The sequence below is a fragment of the Lutra lutra genome, chromosome 5, assembly GCF_902655055.1.
Source record: "Lutra lutra chromosome 5, mLutLut1.2, whole genome shotgun sequence".
NCBI lineage: Eukaryota > Metazoa > Chordata > Mammalia > Carnivora > Mustelidae > Lutra > Lutra lutra.
In genome coordinates, this window is record NC_062282.1 from 70765432 (window position 1) to 70783376 (window position 17945).

Here is a 17945-nt window from a genome sequence, read left to right on the forward strand (position 1 = left end):
CTATGCTTGTCAGCATTATCTCAGAACAATCATCTACATGAAGTTTGGAATTTACTGGGCTAAGGCCTTTCTTAAAGTCAACAGCTTTGGCGTCACGAAGAAAGCATAGGTTCACTCTTTGCCCAGCTCCACATAGAAAATTGCCTGACATGATTCTGAATGAATCATCTTGGTTGGCTACCAGTGGGATATAAACTGTTTTTACTGACACTGATTCTGGTGATGGTGGTGGCAGGAATCTAATGTCTTAATTCACAAAATGAAGCCAAAATTAGACCCTGTCCATCTTTCATGTTCAATTTCAACTTCATTGGAGAGGCTGCTACTTTTGTTTATGGTTATTGATGAGTTAAACAGCAACTTAATTATCTAAGAGGAGTTGATTGCTCTACCAGTTACTTTCTGGGTTATCTTTGAGAACAGAAGTTCAGGTGAAGAAACCTGTATGAAAATAAAAATTCTCTTGGAATTTCAGACTTTTGTATGTCTATCTTGGTGTTCTAGTTAGTGATTTAAAAAAATAAAGTTATTAGAATAATTCAGAATTTTATAGTCATAAAATAGGATGCCCTGTGAAGTCAAGGATTTCTTATTTCACTGCTATATTCCTAATACCGGACACTCAAGAGTATTCAGAAAATTTTATTGGATATCAGTTTATTAAAATTTTGTGGTTTTTTTTCAATGCTTACTTTTTGGGGAAATATTTTTAATTTTGTCACAGAGTTTAAAAAAAAGCATCTAAGGATAAGTACTTATTTTCTTCTATTTTTCCTTCTTTTTAGACTACCTGTTAGACGCCCTGCGTCAAGACAACAATTTTTGTACCTTCCTGGTGGTTGAGAAGCGAGTCTCTGTAGAACAAGAAGGAAAGAAAGGAAAACAGATTGACTTTCTTCATTAAATTGACTGTATAAGATACTTGACTTCCAGGAACAAGAACACAGAGAAGTAATAAAATTATTTTTTTAGCATCATTGGACATTCAGCATATCAAGGAGCTTGCTTTGTGAAGTTTCCTGAGCCAAGATTTGAAAACTTCATTGGTGCTCATTTATACTGTGGACTGTAAGCATGAGTGAATTCTGGTTGTGTTTCAACTGCTGTATTGCAGAACAGCCTCAGCCTGTAAGTATGAAGTAATATGTGTACAGATTGGGTGGGGTGCTTATTAAATGTACCACTGGTTCTCAAGCTGGGAGTCAGGCCCCTGGTGGTAATTGCAGGGCAGATCTAAGAAGTGTCAGAAAGTAGTTCATGGAACTCTGAACATCTGGTTAAAAAAGGAGAGAGAAAAAACTTTGAGTAAATACTGTGTGTTAAGAACTGTGCTAGACATTATACATGACTGAGGAGATTGTCTCCTCTACCAAATAGACGGCTTCTAGAGGAACAGTGAGAGGTTGACACCCCAGCTTGAAGTAAAACAGTGGAGTCAGCCTTGAAAGTCATTGGGTAAAAGATGTGGCAGCCAGATTGTTCACATCATTCTGAACCTACCACTTCTTTTTCCTCTCAGCTACCATCCAAGGAAGATAACATTACCTTATTCAACTGGAATGGATACAGTCTTTGCTCAAAGTTCTGTAGATAGTAATGGGTCTTAGGTGAATTTTTGGTGCATGCCCTGCTTTTGTGCCTTCTAACCTGCGCACTCATATTGTTGTTGCCAAATCTTGCCCTCCAACTCTAATTTTCTGTTCATCTGCTAAGATGCCTCGATCAAATGTCACCTCTGTCAGATCTTCAGCTTTTTCCTGACTTAGCCATTACCTCGTGTATTCCCACTGGCTCCTTACTTTATTTTTCTATTATAGCCTAGAACTTCTTTACGGTAAATAACTGTCCTACAGTTTTTCCACCACATTTTTAGTTCTTTGGGGGTCCTGACCATATTTACTTTGTATTTTCAGGAGCAAATCTATTATCTTGGAGCATGTAGCTTTACATGCCAGTTGGTTAGCTGGCTGGCTGAATAAGTGACTTTATATTGTCTCATTTACATTTGTAAGAACATAAATGGAAAAATGAGGTGTAATCTTGACATCTCCTCAAATATTTTTAGAGCCTGTTCCTGGGCATATGCAGTCCCTTTCTAATTTTCCTCAGGTATGCAGAGTTTTTTGAACATCCTAGTTTTTCATGTCTGGCTCCCAAAGGGGGAAAAAGTGAAAAATGTCGGGGGTTGGAGGGAGAGGAGAAAGGGTGCTGGTTTTTAAATCCCCTGCAAGTGATTAACTAGAGGGGGAAGTGCAAAGGCTGCCCCTCTTTGCTCCTTCATGATGAAAAGCACAGGTAATTGAAGGAGAGGTTCATTTTTGCCCATCCTGGTTCCACAAGATGTGCGTTAAGCCGCTCTAGGAAACAGCTAGGAGTGGGTGGGGATGTAGTGCTACTGTAGTAAGAGCTGAAATTGACTGAAATTAAATGTAGTTTATTTTCCAGGTCTTTCCTTGGAGGCTGCAAGCCTTGAACAGACTCCAGAGTTCTAAAGTAGTTGTATCAGACAGATCCTGCCAATGCATTTGTTGCAGAATCCTTGTGCTACTTACTCTGCCATTTGCCCTTTTACAACTTTTATAATTTTGTTTTTCACATTTGGCTCTTTAGCCCATAGAATAGGGAAGATTGTTCTTTGTGGTGTGAGGCAGGGGTCTAATCGTTCATGCTAATCAGCTACCTAAAGACAGTTTATTAAATAATCTTCTTAGGAGTTTTTTCAAATGTCACTTTTGCTAAAAACCGTGTTTTCATATATTTGAAGGGTCCATTCCTGAAGTCTTTTATTTTTTTGGTACATGTGTTTACACCTGTGCCACTACCATACTGTTTTAACTGCTGTAGTTACTAAGTAAATTTTTGCTGTATCATAAAGGAAATCTCTTTCATGGATCTTTTTCAACAGTATTGGTAATGTCTTGTGAGCTGGCTTGTTGTTCTGTGGTTCCTTATCAGGTCTTTCTCTATCTTTTCTCTCTATATGAAGTATTTTGTAATGCTTATTTTTAATCCTGTAGGTGCTTACTTTACAGTTGTGTTATATGTAGGTGCAAATGAGTGAGATTTGATGTCTTCAAAATTCTGAACCATCCCTTTAAGAAACATGGCATATGTTTGGGGCACCTGGGTGGCTCAGTGGGTTAAAGCCTCTGCCTTGGCTCAGGTGTGATCTCCAGGTCCTGGGATCAAGCTTCAGGCTCTCTGCTCAGTGGGGAGCCTGCTTCCCTTCCTCTCTCTCCCCCAGTCTCTCTGCCTACTTGTGATCTCTGTCTGTCAAATAAAGAAAATACTTAAAAACAAAACAAAACAAAGCATATATATATGTTTTATATAGTCCCTTTCTATTCTTTCAGTAAAGCTTAAAAATTTTATCATTAAATTATACACATTTCTTACTAGATTTGTTCTAAGTATTTTGGGTTTTTTCTTACTGTTGTAAATCAAATTCTGTTCTTTAATTACATTTCCTAAGAGAATTTTAATAGTATATAGGAAATGAATAATATTTATCCACTAATTTTCTTAACCATGCATCTTACTGAATAGTTTATATTTTCAAAATACCTTTGTATGGTGACAGGTTTTTTTTTTTTTTTTTTTTTTAAGTCTTTTTCCTCATGAGTGAATGTCTTATCCTGGTGTCTTATTGCATTGACTGAGGTCTCCAGCTTAATGTTGAGTATTTCCAGTGATGTGTGGGAAAGGGAGAAAGGAAATGGGACAGATTCTAAATAAAGCATAATATGGGTATATATGTTTACGAATATATGTTTACCTGTACATTTAAGTTATTGTGTATAATTTGTTATCCATGATACTATCAAGGATTTAATTTTCAACAGTTTTTAAATTAAGGAGTTTAAAAAATCTGTTGCCATATTGTTTCAGTATGCCTTGTAAAATTTTTTCAAAAGTCAGGTATAGGGTAACACTGAGTAAAGGAACTAAGGTAAACATGAGGTTTTAGCATGAGGTTTTATGTTATCTATAGTAGTATTGGGCTGTGATTACTGAAGCTATAGGTGTCAGGATAAAATTTCCAGTGGTGTCCTTGTTTTTGTGCCTTGTTTTCTTTGGGTTTGCTTGGAGACTTCTTAAAAAAGGTCTGAGATGTCTCCTTTCAGTTCTGTCCTTTTACTGTGAAGCCTTATTGATGTGTTGATAAGGCTTGGGGGAAGGGGAAGCATTATGTGCTGTTGTGGTTGGGTTTGGGTTTTTTAGTGAATCTGTGCCCCTGGGCTGTTACTCAGGGAAGTGCTTTTTAGTGTTTTGTTTTGAACTCCCTGGTTGAAGCAAAAACCTTAGAAGGGGTTGGAATTAGGTATTTCTCTTTCTCTGTATGGAAGGCTAAACTGCAGGGGTGGAGTGGGGGTCTGGGATTGGATAATTCCCTTCCCAGGAGTTGGTTAGTTCCTGGTAAAACCCCAGCCCATTAGCTCTGGTAGAAGTGTGTGTCTTGAGGGTTGGCTTTTGTTTTGTTTTTTAAAGATTTTACTTACTTGTCAAAGAGAGAGCTCCTACACTCATGCATAAGCAAGGGGAGTGGAAGAGGAAGAAGTAGGTGCCCCGCCTGGCAGGGAGCCTGATCTGGAACTGGATTCCAGGGCCCTGGGATCATAACCTGAGCTGAAGGCAGATGCTTAACTGACTGGGCCACCCAGGTGTACCAAGGGTTGGCTTTGTTAAGAACAGAATGGCCTGCCTTACTGAGAAATGTTTGTATTTCCTTTTTCTTGGCTGAAGCACAAGGAGATGTTTCTCTCATCTTCTCTTGAGAATAGGGTGGAATTCCTGGAGGTAAACCTAAGACTCCCCCCACCCCGTGGCTTTTAACCCTTAAATTCATATACATTCCTCTTCCACTAATTCATCAGATACAGTTTACATTTTCCTGCACTGGTCCTGGATACCTGGAAGTTTCTCATCTTGAGTTTCTGTTCCCATAAGTTGTGATTTTCTGTGTCTGTCTGTCTGGTTTTGGAAGCAATGATTCTCTCTGTGATCTAGGTTCTCTATGGATCTGAGAAGAGTTGGTGGTTTTTAGTTAGTTCAACATTTTTCTTGTGTGTGGATGGGAGTGAAACCTTACAAACTCTTTATGTGCCACATCAGAAACCAGTATTTTGTTTTGCTTTTTTTTTTTTAAGATTTTTTAAATTTTTTTTTCTTTTTAAGATTTATTTATGTATTATGTATTTTAGAGAGTGTGAGAGCATAGGGGAGAGCAGGGGGACGAGAGGGAAAGCGAGAACCCCAGGCAGACTCTGCATGAGCACAGAGCCCAGTTCCGGGGCTGGATCTCACAATCCTGAGATCGTGACCTGAGCCAAAACTAAGAGTTGGATGTTCAACCGACTGAGCCACCCAGGCGCCCCAGTATTGCTTTATTTTTTTAAGATTGATTTTTTCCACTTTGTGTTTTTCTAGTGTTTGGGTATTCTTTTTTTTTTTTTTTAAAGATTGTTTATTTATTTATTTGACAGAGACACAGTGAGAGGGGAACACAAGCAGAAGGAGTGGGAGAAGGAGAAGCAGGCTTTCTGCCAAGCAGGGAGCCTGACGTGGGGCTCAATCCCAGGACCCTGGGATCACGACCTGAGCCTAAGGCAGCTGCTTAACAACTGAGCCACCCAGGCGCCCCATTGTTTGGGTATTTTTAATCAAGTAAATTATGATGAATACTCATGGTACATCAGGAAATAAAAAGGAGTTCCATAAGTTTTTCTTTATAATTTACTGTTATCACTCAAAACTGACATTTTAGAGTTATTAATTCCTCAAGACAATGTAATAATAATTTTCAGAGCTCACATTCTACTGTCAAACTTTCCAATGGGGTTATAATTAAAATGTCAACTCAAAAAGAAAAGATTGATTTTTTTCATGACTAGTATTTGTAATGGGTATAATAAAGTGAGTCCTGTTGCATTATGTGATGTAGGTTTAGTCACTAGTAGCTAAAATAGGAAAATATAGATTAGGAGTGCAAACACCAGGAACAGAAGGCCTTGGAATTACAAATATGAGACTTTAGAAATACATTTTCTGCTACATGAAGGATTTATAGCTTCAGTTTTTTGCATACATATAACGTGTCAGTACTGTGGTACGGTTGACTAATACATATTTGTGTGAAGTACTCCGTAAATGTTAGATGGGCATGTGATTTTTTTATTCTTTTTGGCCTGCTGAGAAAAATAACACAAAACTTAACAGGGCCATGTGGTTATTACAGTACAAGAATAATAGCTTATTGGCATCAGAAAAACATTTAAAGGATGCCCTAATAATTTTACATATGTTTATAGTTTACAAAAACATATCCTTGCAGTTCTTTTTTTATTTTATTTTATTTTATTTATTTTATTTTTTTTTTTTTATTATTTTTTTAATATCCTTGCAGTTCTATAAGACAGTATCAAGAGTGCCTTTTTTGAAAGCTGCTTGGTCATCTCTAAAGTTTTCTAAAGTATTTTCTGAAATGAAGTGTTGAATGCCAACTCTCCTACTTGTTCTTTGCCACCCCCTACTCTTGCACATTCCATGTGTGAAAAAGAAACAACCCAGTATGGGAAGAAAACAGAATGCATTTTTCTGTGACATGGCATAAGAATCATACTTTTTCTTCCTACTCGTTCAGTTTAGCACAGCAGAGTACAAAGTATAATAGAGTCCCAGTTTTTTTGAGTCTTGGCAATCCAAACTTTTCAAGTTAACTGTATTTTATAAATGCTGTAGTTGTTGTTGCTAATTATAGCTAAAGTTAGAAATTTAAAAGTGGGTGGTTGCTGCCTTGCGATTTAATTTTTTTTAAAAATGAAAAGATAGGCAGCTCTTTATAGGTTTATAGTGATTATTTACCTTTTTGATTCTTTACCTTTCTGATAACCTTTTGATTTACCTTTCTGATACCTTTCGATTTTTAACCTTTTTACTTATTGTTGCACGTTGGAGTACTGGTGGATTTTTATTAAAGTATAATTGGTATACCAAAAACTGCAAATAATTCATGTATACAATCTAATGAATTTGGACATATGTACGCACTTGTGTTACCATCACCACAATCAAGGTAATAAACTTCTAAGGTATCCTCAAAAACAATGAATATTAATTACAACCTTCCCCCACTTTTCATTTCATTTTATGATATTTTGTAATGCTGTTTGTCTCTGAAATGTGTTACTTTACTTAGACATACACACATAGTCATATAAGTTCGTGCATATACGAATGCTCCAGGATTTCTGCAGTGAGCTGGGTATTGATGAAATAACAATGAGTAAAGCAGACATTGTTTCTCCCATCATGGCTCTCATTCTAGTGAAGGAGAAACTTAGTGAATGAATAAGTGTATGTGATGTCAAGTGATGATAAATGCTCTTTGGAAAAGGAAAGCAGGGAATGAAGATCAAGAAGGAGAAATAGGGGTATTAAGGTTGTACAGTGAAGACCTCTCTGGTGAAGTGTTATTTAAGCAAGGATGTAAGGGAATAAGGCACATGATTTTCTAGTCAGACTAGAGAGTGCAGTGCGTGTGTGTGTATAGCATCAGAGAAGGCCAAGTGGCTATAAGCACGGGGGATGGTGCTTGGAGATGAGTTCACAGAAATTGCTAAGGGCCTATTCACGTGTGGTCTTTCAGGCCATGAAAAGACTTTATGGTATCTGTTCTTTATGAAATGGGAAATCATTGAATGGTTTTGAGCAAAAATATCAAGTAGAACATACTCCTTTTTTTTTTTAGATTTTATTTATTTATTTGACAGAGATCATAAGTAGGCAGAGAGGCAGGCAGAGAGGGGGGAAGCAGGCTCACCACTGAGCAGAGAGCCCGATGCAGGGCTCGATCCCAGGACCCTGAGATCACGACCTGAGCCAAAGGCAGAGGCTTTAACCCACTGAGCCATCCAGGCTCCCCAGAACATACTCTTTTTCTAGTGGTTTGAATGTTCCTGTAAGCCCAGACTGCGAGTGAGCCTTTATTGACTATACTGTCACACTCGGGGCTGGTGAGTTACTCCCTTATTGTAAACTCAGTCGGCAATCCTTGATCAGCCTATAGAGTGTTCTGCAGTAAGGTTGTTTATTCCCTCCATAGCTTTTCTTTCTGCCATTTTTGTTGTTTTTATTGTTGTTCTGATACAGTTTTAACCTACAGTTGTATGTTTGTATGTGTGTGATGATGCTGGACAGGCCACACCAAAACTAAACATTGTGCTCAGTGTTCTCAAGTGCTTGAGGTTCCTTTTTTTTTTTTTTTAAGATTTTATTTATTTATTTGACAGAGAGATCACAAGTAGGCAGAGAGGCAGGCAGAGAGAGAGGAGGAAGCAGGCTCCCTGCCGAGCAGAGAGCCCGATGCGGGGCTCGATCCCAGGACTCTGAGATCATGACCTGAGCCGAAGGCAGCGGCTTAACCCACTGAGCCACCCAGGCGCCCCGTGCTTGAGGTTTCTTCAAGGGAAATGGTTGAGGAATTGGGAGGAGGATGGCATGTGTCACTAGATGTTTAGGAATTGAAAGAAGACTGTAGACATCCTGACGAGCATCAAAGCCGTGACTGCAGCCTGAGAGGAGAACTAACAATTCTGTGGAAGGCTCTAGAGGAAACTAGCTAAGGGTGCTGTATGATTTCAGGTGCTTTATGTAAAGTCGAGGAGCACTTACTCAAATGTGGTGCTTCTTCAGAGGTGCTTTATTCTGTGACCTCAGGTGGTATGTTCATTTAGAACGAAGTTCCTCTTTTTCTGAAGCACATTCTGTATGCCACATATGCAGTGCGAGTATGGTAAAAGTGTTATCTTCATTCCTTTTTCTGAAAACAAAAATGTACATACTTCCGATTTAAGTACATTTAAAATCATGTTATATAATCACAGGAATCTCAAAACACTTAATAGATGAATTACTTAATAAAAAGGCAATTATCCTTATCTGTTGAGACATGAAAAATATCCCTACTTTTTAGAAAGGTATTGCAGAGGACTGATTAAAATGTTTCCTGATGGGGCGCCTGGGTGGCTCAGTTGGTTGGGTGACTGCCTTCAGGTCAGGTGATGATCCTGGAGTCCCGGGATCAAGTCCTGCATCGGTCTCCCTGCTCGGCAGGGAGTCTGCTTCTCCCTCTGACCTCCCCTCTCATGCTCTCTCTTTCTGAAATAAATAAAATTAAAAAAAAAATTGTTTCCTGAGACTATTTTATGCCCTGTCTCAGGAGTAGCCACCGTGTTTCCTCAGAGTCACCTGCTTTGGGGTGTGGTGGTTTGTATTCCCTGTGTACTTAATATCCTGAGGAGAAAGCAGAATTTGTGTAGATGTGCTTAAAGACAAGTTAGAAAGGCTCTTGACATGAGGATAGAGTGGAAAGTTTTTGCCCTTAACCAATCAGGAGGCCCTGTAGTTAGTGTCCATAACAATTCATGTGAGTTCAAGTTTGGAGATGAGTGGAGGAAGATAGTAGAAAGCCATTTCTTTTCAGAGGTTACAATGCTTTTATAAGTTTGTAAATGTTAGTTTTTTTTGCTTATTGCTTTTCTTAAATTGATCTTTGTTTAGATTGGAGTTCTTTATTCCTCAGAGTCAGCAAGCTATTTCTTAGCAAGCCATTGATGATTGCTGCCATCTTTTGTTACTTAAAAAGGGGTAACAGTGGGACGTGCAGGGCAGGGGTGGCTCATTTGGTTAAGCTTCTGACTCTTGATTTTGGTTCAGGTCATGATTTCAGGGTCCTGGGATTGAGTCCCACGAGGCTGTTCTCCCTCTGGCCCTCCCCCTGCTCTGTGCTCTCTCTCTCTCTAATTAAATACATCTTTAAAAAGGGGGAGAACAACAGCAAAGGTAGTAAGTATTAAATGTAGACAGTAGGTTATGAATTCCATGCACCCATCTTTCAGCTTCAACAGTTTCATTTCTTAAGTGATTTTATCTTACTTCATCCACTTTTGCCTTTATTATTTTGAACACCACTACCAAGTATTATATACTTCTATCCATAAGTATGTCAGTATTTATTCCTGTAAATGACTGTTATTTAACATAACCACACTACTTTTACACCAGAAAATCAATAATTTAAAAGTTTATTTTACATCTAAACATACAGTATAATAATTATGAAACAAAAATATTAGGAAGAAAATATTACCTAAATTAAGAAATGGGTCATTACATCCTAGAAGCTTCCTAATGTGCTTTCCAAATACACCCCTGCTCCAACAGTTGGAGGCAACACTACCTTGGGTCTTAGAGTAATCACTTACATCTGTTTTTTTATTTTACCATCTATGTATGTATCCCTAAACAGTGTAATTTAGTTTACCTATTCTAACTTGAAATGAATAGGGTTCTTCTGGATGTAGTTTTATGTTTTCTTCTTTAATTCAAATATTAACTTTCTGAGATGGGTCCATGTTCACCCAGGTAACTAAATTTCATTTTTCTTGCAAATTTTCTTATATGACTACACCATAATATATTTATCCACTATCGGCCTTTTGAAAATCTGAGTTGTTAGCAGTAACCTTCTTGTGCCTTTCTGTGAGTGTGTTGTCTGGTGAATACGTATTTGAGTTTCTTTAGGGTATATACGTAGAAGTGGAATCGGTGGCTTTAAAGTCTAAGGGCAGTAATTTTTACCATGCCAGACCAAATTATTTTAATTTGTTGTTTTAATTTGTTGTGGTCAGTTTTTCCACCAGTATTTTGAGTGTCCCATTGTTCCATATCCTCATGAATATATGGTATTGACAGACTTTTACATTTTTATCAGTCTGGAAGAAAAGTAATGGCATCTCTTGGAAGTTTTAACCGTGGTATGTTTTCTTGGATTTTAATGTAAAGGAGTGAAAAGTAACCTGACTTTTTTCGACTCTTCAGTTGGGAGCCTCAGGATTATACACAGATCAGAGATTTCTTAAAATAGAATTCCCCAATTCAGCTCTTGAAACTTTGTTCATCAGCACATTCTACTTTTATTCTAGGATAAGATCACTTCTCTAAGTGTACAGAAAAGACACATTTAGATAGGGGTGTCTGGATGGTTCAGTCGGTTAAGCATCTGCCTTTGGCTCAGGTCATGATCCCAGGATTCTGGGATCCAGCTCTGCAGCAGGCTCCCTGCTCAGAAGAGAATCTGTCCCCCCAACCCCACTGTGCTCTCTCTCTGACTCACATGCTCTCACTCTCTATCTCAAATGAATAAAATATTTTTTAAAAAGATACATTTAGATAAATCTTAAAAATACTACGAAAAGGAAAAGAAAGGAAGAATTTTTTGTATGAACCAGGAGGGGAAAAAGCCCATTGTGGTCAAATAATTAAAAAGTATGTATGTATATGACAAATAATCCATTTTTTTTTTCTTTATGCTAGTTAGAAAATCCATATCCTTATGTTTATAAAGAAAGTCTTCCTCATCTAGGAGGTCATGTTAAGTAATGTGAGCTTATGTTAACTAGCTACTTATAGGAATACTGAAACATTTCTTAAAAGGTCTGTTGTTTGCAAATCAGCTGATCACATCTGGGATATTGTTGGGTTTATTTAGAAAACATGTCTTCATTTATAACTTGTGTCATTTGTGTAAGTAGTGTGAAAGTCTGTATCATTTCATTTATTTGAGAGAGAGTGTGAGTAAGTGCTCATAAGCGGGAGGGAGGAGCTGAGGGAGAGGGAGAAGCAAACTCCCTGCAGAGCAGGAAGCCTGACTTGGGGCTTCATCCTAGATCATGACCTGATCATCTAAGATCATGACCTGAGCCGAAGGGAGATGCTAAATTGACTGAGTCACCCAGGTGCCCCAAGGTGGTAAATTTTTAAAATGCGAAAATAAAGGCCCTTCTAAAATAGCAGCATAAATTTTGTTTTCTTTTATTGAATCTTAGGGTTTTTTAAACCCAGAAAACAGCAAGAATGGAGAAGAGTAAGTCTTTATATGTCTAGAGTTAGTGTGGATTGGGTTCTGATTCTCACATTGTCTTTGTATTATATACAAACAGGAAAGAAAAGAATACTGTTAAGGATCATAAATTTTATTATTTTAAAAATTTTTAAAAAGTGAGTATACCAGGCAGGTAACAAGCTATTCACTATTGTAGAAAAATGAAGTGTTTATACAAATCTTACGTACTCTGTGATTAAGGAGAAATTAGAATTTAAATATTTTCTGGAACCTCATGCTATAGTGGTATTGTAATAATTATCTGGGATAGATACTTATGTTTTTAGTATTTTGAACATTTTTAGAAGCACTTCTTAAGAATATGTTTCTCACTGATGTAAAAACATAGAAAAAACCATTCTGTTTCTTATCCTTCTCTACTTTAAACTTATTTGTAGGCTCCTGGGTGGCTCAGTCAGTTAGTTAATTGTCTGCCTTCAGCTCAGGTCATGATCCTGGGGTCCTGGATTGAGCACTGCATTGGGCTTTCTGCTCAGCGGCAAGGCTGCTTCTTTCTCTGCCTCTCTGCACTCTCAATCTCTCTCTTTCTCTCTTTCACTTACTTTCTCTCAAGTAAATAAACAAAAATCTTTAAATCTTTAAACAAAAACTTGTTTGTAATGGGTAGAAAATATTACAGATAAGTTTCAACAGCAGCAGATTGTAAGATCTCAGCTGTTATCTCAAGTCCCAAGTACGCTGAAAGGTACTAAAGTCCCTTAGCACCTTTGTACATAGTACAAATTCTTCTGATTTTTTAGATAAGACATTTCTGGTACTTAATATTCCATTTGCTTTTGTACAATGAACTTTCTTTTAGTTCATCGAAAAGCAAATTTTCTGCTTAAATTCCTCTGTTTTAGAAGGTAAGGTGTTGTTTGTGATTTTTCTGTTTTTATTTGTGAACTGAAAGTAATTTTTGTACAGACATCTAGTCAAATGCTTTTTTGTGCTGACATGCAGATTTGGAAACTCTCTTAACTAGTAAACTAAGTTGAGACTAATGAGTTAATGGTAGAGCCTTTGCATTTTACGATTGGTTTACTTTTTAGTGTGTGTTTCCAACTTATATCCAAATGGAAATGAATAATGTATTGGATATGAAGTTGAATTATGAAAGTATGCAAATGCACATCAGTAGTTTTAATAAGATGAAGTCAGCAGTTTCAACATTTTAAAAGGCTATCCTTACCATCAAATGTTAATTACTATCTACCATTTTATAGACCCTCTTAGTTCAAATACTTTCATATATATTAACTTAATGATATACATATCTGTAATTTTCATTCCTTCTTTGCATTTTTCCTTCTGTCCCTCTTTGTATGTTTTTTTTGTTACTGCAGTGTCTACCTGGGTAATTTCCTTACTGGGATCTTAACATACACAAGTACTTCTGCATGTACTCATATATGAATATATTCAAAAGGCATTAAAATACTGGAAAAAGTATTAGCTGAGTGAGTTCTGCATATAGATTAAGTAAACAGAACTTTCTTTTCATTTAACACAGAAAAGCTATTACTAGGTACCATATTCTTGACTACTTTAAGAACAGGTAAAATTAGTAAGGAACATAAGAACATAAGAGAAATTTGCTTTCAGTAGTAGTCAGCTATGGGAAGTTGATCTCATTTTTAGGAACCCCAAAGTTAAGGGTAGTTATGAAAAAACAAATTCCCCCCCAAAGTTAAGGGTAGTTATGAAAAAACAAATTGCCCCCCTTTTTTTTTTATGATACCTGGATTTCTGGGGGGTTTAGAGTTGTTCAGATCAGGGTTTGAATTCCAGTGCCAGTACTTACTTATTCTTTGACTTTGAGGAGATTAAACATTTGCAAATAGGAATAATGATAGGAAAAATAGGAGTAATAATCCTAACTCCTAGGATTGAATATATTAAAATAGATAATAGGTTAAGTATGTCAAATAAGATAATTTATGTAAAGTGCTTAGTGTAGTGCCTGGCTTACAGAGTGCTCTTATAATAATGAATATTGAGTTGATAAATTGTGGGTTCCTCTCATTTAAAAATATTTCTTTCTGCCTTTTCTTGTTTTTATCTCCATTGATTATTTCTAAGTACATTGTATTTGAAATGAACAGGATCTTTCAGGTTTGAAGAGTTGGTCTCTTGCCGCAAGTATTTTGGCTTGGTTTGCAGTTACTAGGAAGAGAGATCCAGTTGCCTAACTTAAGATGAGAATGTTGGACTTCCTCACACACACTTCCCCCATTTCTTTTCTCCTGAAACCCACTTTACACCACATTAAAGGAATTTAAAAAACAAAAAGGTATGAACAGATAAAATTCACAAAGAGAAAGAGGTTAAAGAGGTAATTACCATGGAAGAGAGATAATAAAAAGTGGTTGATAGAGTAGGAATTGGCTAAGCGACAGCCACAACCTAGTTGCCTACAGAGGGGGATACTGACAAGAAGCAGCCTCACGCCCTGCTCTTTAGAATTCCTTCAAGAATAAATTACCAAAGTAACAATACAGGAACAGTTCCTGAACTGAAATAAATAAATAAAATATTTATTTATAATAAATAATAAAATAAATAAAATCTTTTAAAAAAATTGGGGGTCTCCTTCAAACCTCTCATCTGTTACAGGTTAGTTATCTATTAAACTCTAAAGGGCAAAATAAAGAGGTCTCTACTTAGGATTGGATTTTGAGTTCATTTTCAGTAATCCACCATTGGTAAATATTTCTAGCATGAAATATCCTGCCTTTTGGTACTTTGAGAGAATCCCTTGCTTGTAACTCTAGCTGGGTGATATGTAGTTTGGATCTCATCTTTTATTGAAATGTCTCCTTAATATAAGCCTTTTGACCTGAGGGCTAGTGCTGGCATTCCAGTGAGTGTACCAAGATCTAGAAACCAGAGGAACAGAATTATCACTTATTGCCCCAGAGTAGAAGATATAATATAACTTGTATACTGAAAAGTCTTACTATTTTTGGAAGTTTTGACCTAAATATAAGAATACAGATTTTAAAGTAGGCTACTAGTTATTGAAGGGCAGATTTTTTTTTCTTTTTAAAAGATTTTTATTTATTTATTTGACAGAGAGAGATCACAAGTAGGCAGAGGCAGGCAGAGAGAGAGGAGGAAGCCCACTCCCCGCTGAGCAGAGAGCCCAATGCGGGGCTCGATCCCAGGACCCTGGGATCATGATCTGAGCTGAGGGCAGAGGCTTTAACCCACTGAGCCACCCAGGCACCCAGGGCAGATTTTTTTTTTAGTCTCTGCAGTATCTCACTTTTGGTTTCTCTTCACTTTGCACCTAACCTATTAATGGGGTGGTTTTGGGTTATAATCTTACCAGACTTCCACAGGTGGTTCTATTAGCTGTATTACTAGTCATGGGAAAACTGGATCTGGCTTCTTAAACTTCTGTATCTTGGGCCTGGGGCACTGTTCTGACCCACCTCTGTCGCTTTCTTGATTCTTGGCACATTGACTTCTTAACTTTCTGACTAGAGGTGGGTGTTTTTCTTCATAGGAAACATGGTTGCCTTCAGCTTCAGGTTCATCATCTCAGTTTAACAACCGTTAGGAGCAAAGGGCTTTTGCCTGCATTAGTCCTTCCCAGTGAAGGATTCTGACACAGTTTGTGTTGTATGCACACCCTTGGAATCAGGGTTGTGGGCTGTTGTCATTGGCAGCCTATCAAAATCGTATGGTTGGGTTTGGGAAGAGATGACTTCCTGAAAGGAAAGGAGACTAGTGTTTCCAGAACAAAAAATATGCAGAAGAAATGGCATGTGTCCACTATAAAGATTTGTATCTATTTATGCACAAGAATAAATCTCACTTGGTCACTTTGGATATCTATTATTCTTTCTGGTAAACATGTTAAAAAACTGCCTTAAATCATTTAAGAACAATAAAAAATTATTATTGTAAGTCTGAAATACCCTAAGCTACTATATGAAAAAAAGAAGTTACCCAAATCAGTAGAATAGGAGCTAAGGGTATGAAATTGTAAACACAACTCTTGATCTTTTGGTAAATGGTAGCTTTAGAGTCAGAAACTTATATCTGTTTACCAAATACTGAAATAAACTTGGAGACTATTTTACATTGACAGAATAACTGAAGTGAAGAAGTAAAAGAAGACTAAAGATCTAATGCTAGTTATATAACTTTGGTAGGGTTTTAGCAAAGCTAAGGTCTGGTAAGCTCTTTTGACTTTTGTGCCATATTTAATAAATTTTGGTATGAAAGATAATAAAAGATAGAGGCCTCCTATATTATCTTACACAATTTATTCATATGGTTTTCACCCCCTTTCCCTTAAATTTCTAAGTGTTGTATCATTTTGAGCAGTGTATTGAAACTCATTAGATACATGTTGAGGGATTAATGGGTAATAAAATCTTATGAGGAATCAGATATTTTTGTATATTTTAAGTGACAATAACAGTGCTTATTTTTCCAGAGTTGCTTTTTTATGTCTGATTAGTGAAAAAACTTTTCTTGCTCTGTTTTGTTTTCCTTACTATTAATAGAGTATAGGGCGCCTGGGTGGCTCAGATGGTTAAGCGTCTGTCTTTAGCTCAGATCATGATCTTGGGGTCCTGGGATTGAGTCCTGCATCGGGCTCCCTGCTTATTGGGGAGCCTGCTTCTCCCTCTGCCTCTCTGCCTCTCACTCTTTCTCTCTCTCTCTCGCTCATGAATAAATAAAATCTCTGTCTCTCATGAATAAATAAAATCTTTAAAAAAAAAGAAAAAAAATAGAGTATAACATACTATCATTTACAGAACTATCTTCAAAGTTGGTCTGACTCATCAGTAAAAGGGCTCATGGGCACAGATGGGAGATAGTAGATTGGGTAGGTCAGATCATCAGCGATATCTGTAAATAGGTTTTTATGACCTCTGTATAATCATCCTGGTATGCTTATGATTTATCAAATCATTATTCAAATAAAACCATGACTCACACTGGAAGTGTGTTGTAGAAAACTTGGTTAGGGTCCACAGGTAGGGAATGAAAATGGGTAGAGGTAATTCTTAGGAGAGAACAATGGAGCTATTTCCCTCTGTGAGATAGGGATAGGCTCTTCTCTTCCCCTACAGTTTTGAGATATAATTGATATATAACATTATATTTGTTTAAGGTAATACAGTGTAAAGGATTTGATGTACATATATGCAGTTGACCCTCGAACAGTGCAGAGGTAGAGGCAGATCCCCCACATAATCGAAAATCCATGTATGACTTTTGACTCCCTTAAGACTTAACTGCTAATGGTCTACTGTTGATCAGAAGCCTTACTGATAACATAAATAATTAACATATACTTTGTATGTTATCTGTATTATATATTATACCTTTATAATAAGGAAAAAAGAAAATATTATTAAGATCTTTAGGAAGAGAAAATACATTGATAGTACCATACTGTATTTATCGGACAATCTCCACATATAAGTGGACCTGTACAGTTCAAACCTCCTGTTAATCAAGGGTCTGCTGTATTGCAAAATGATTACCATGGTAAGTCCAGCTAATAGCCATCACCTCATATTAGCTACAGATGTTTCTTTCCTGTGATGAGAATTTTTAATACCTACTAGTTTCAGCAACAGTCAGATACACAATACATGATCATTAACTGTGCTGTACACTGGGTCATCCACCATGCTCTCTGTAGTACATCTCCAGAACTTAGTATCTTGTAACTGGGAGTTTGTACCTTTTGACCACTTTTACCCATTTCCCCTATCCCTCTAACCTGACTGCCTCTGAAGAACTGGTATGTTCTCTGGTTCTGTGAGGTTTTGTTTTGTTTTGTTTTGTTTTGTTTTTTAAGATTGCTTATATAAGTGAGATCATAAGGTATTTGTTTTTTTCCAACTTAACTTCATTTAGCATGCCTTCCTTCCAGGTTCACCTATGTTGTTGTGAATGGTAGGATTTCCTTCCTTTTTAATGGCAGAGTAATATTCATGTGTATGCATAATACATCTTTGTGTTCTGTCCCTCC

General features: G+C 37.0%; 1 protein-coding gene across 7 annotated transcripts in view; it reads left to right on the forward strand.

The window, feature by feature from the left end:
* Nucleotides 1-17945, forward strand: part of CDC42SE2 (CDC42 small effector 2) — a 112244-nt gene that overhangs the window by 76187 nt on the left and 18112 nt on the right. For all 7 annotated transcript variants that reach the window (XM_047729899.1, XM_047729898.1, XM_047729896.1 and 4 more), the window contains one exon: nucleotides 786-1128. In XM_047729899.1, coding sequence (XP_047585855.1) covers nucleotides 1075-1128 — 54 coding nt within the window. In that variant the 5' untranslated portion in view covers nucleotides 786-1074. The remainder of the gene's footprint in view (nucleotides 1-785; nucleotides 1129-17945) is intronic.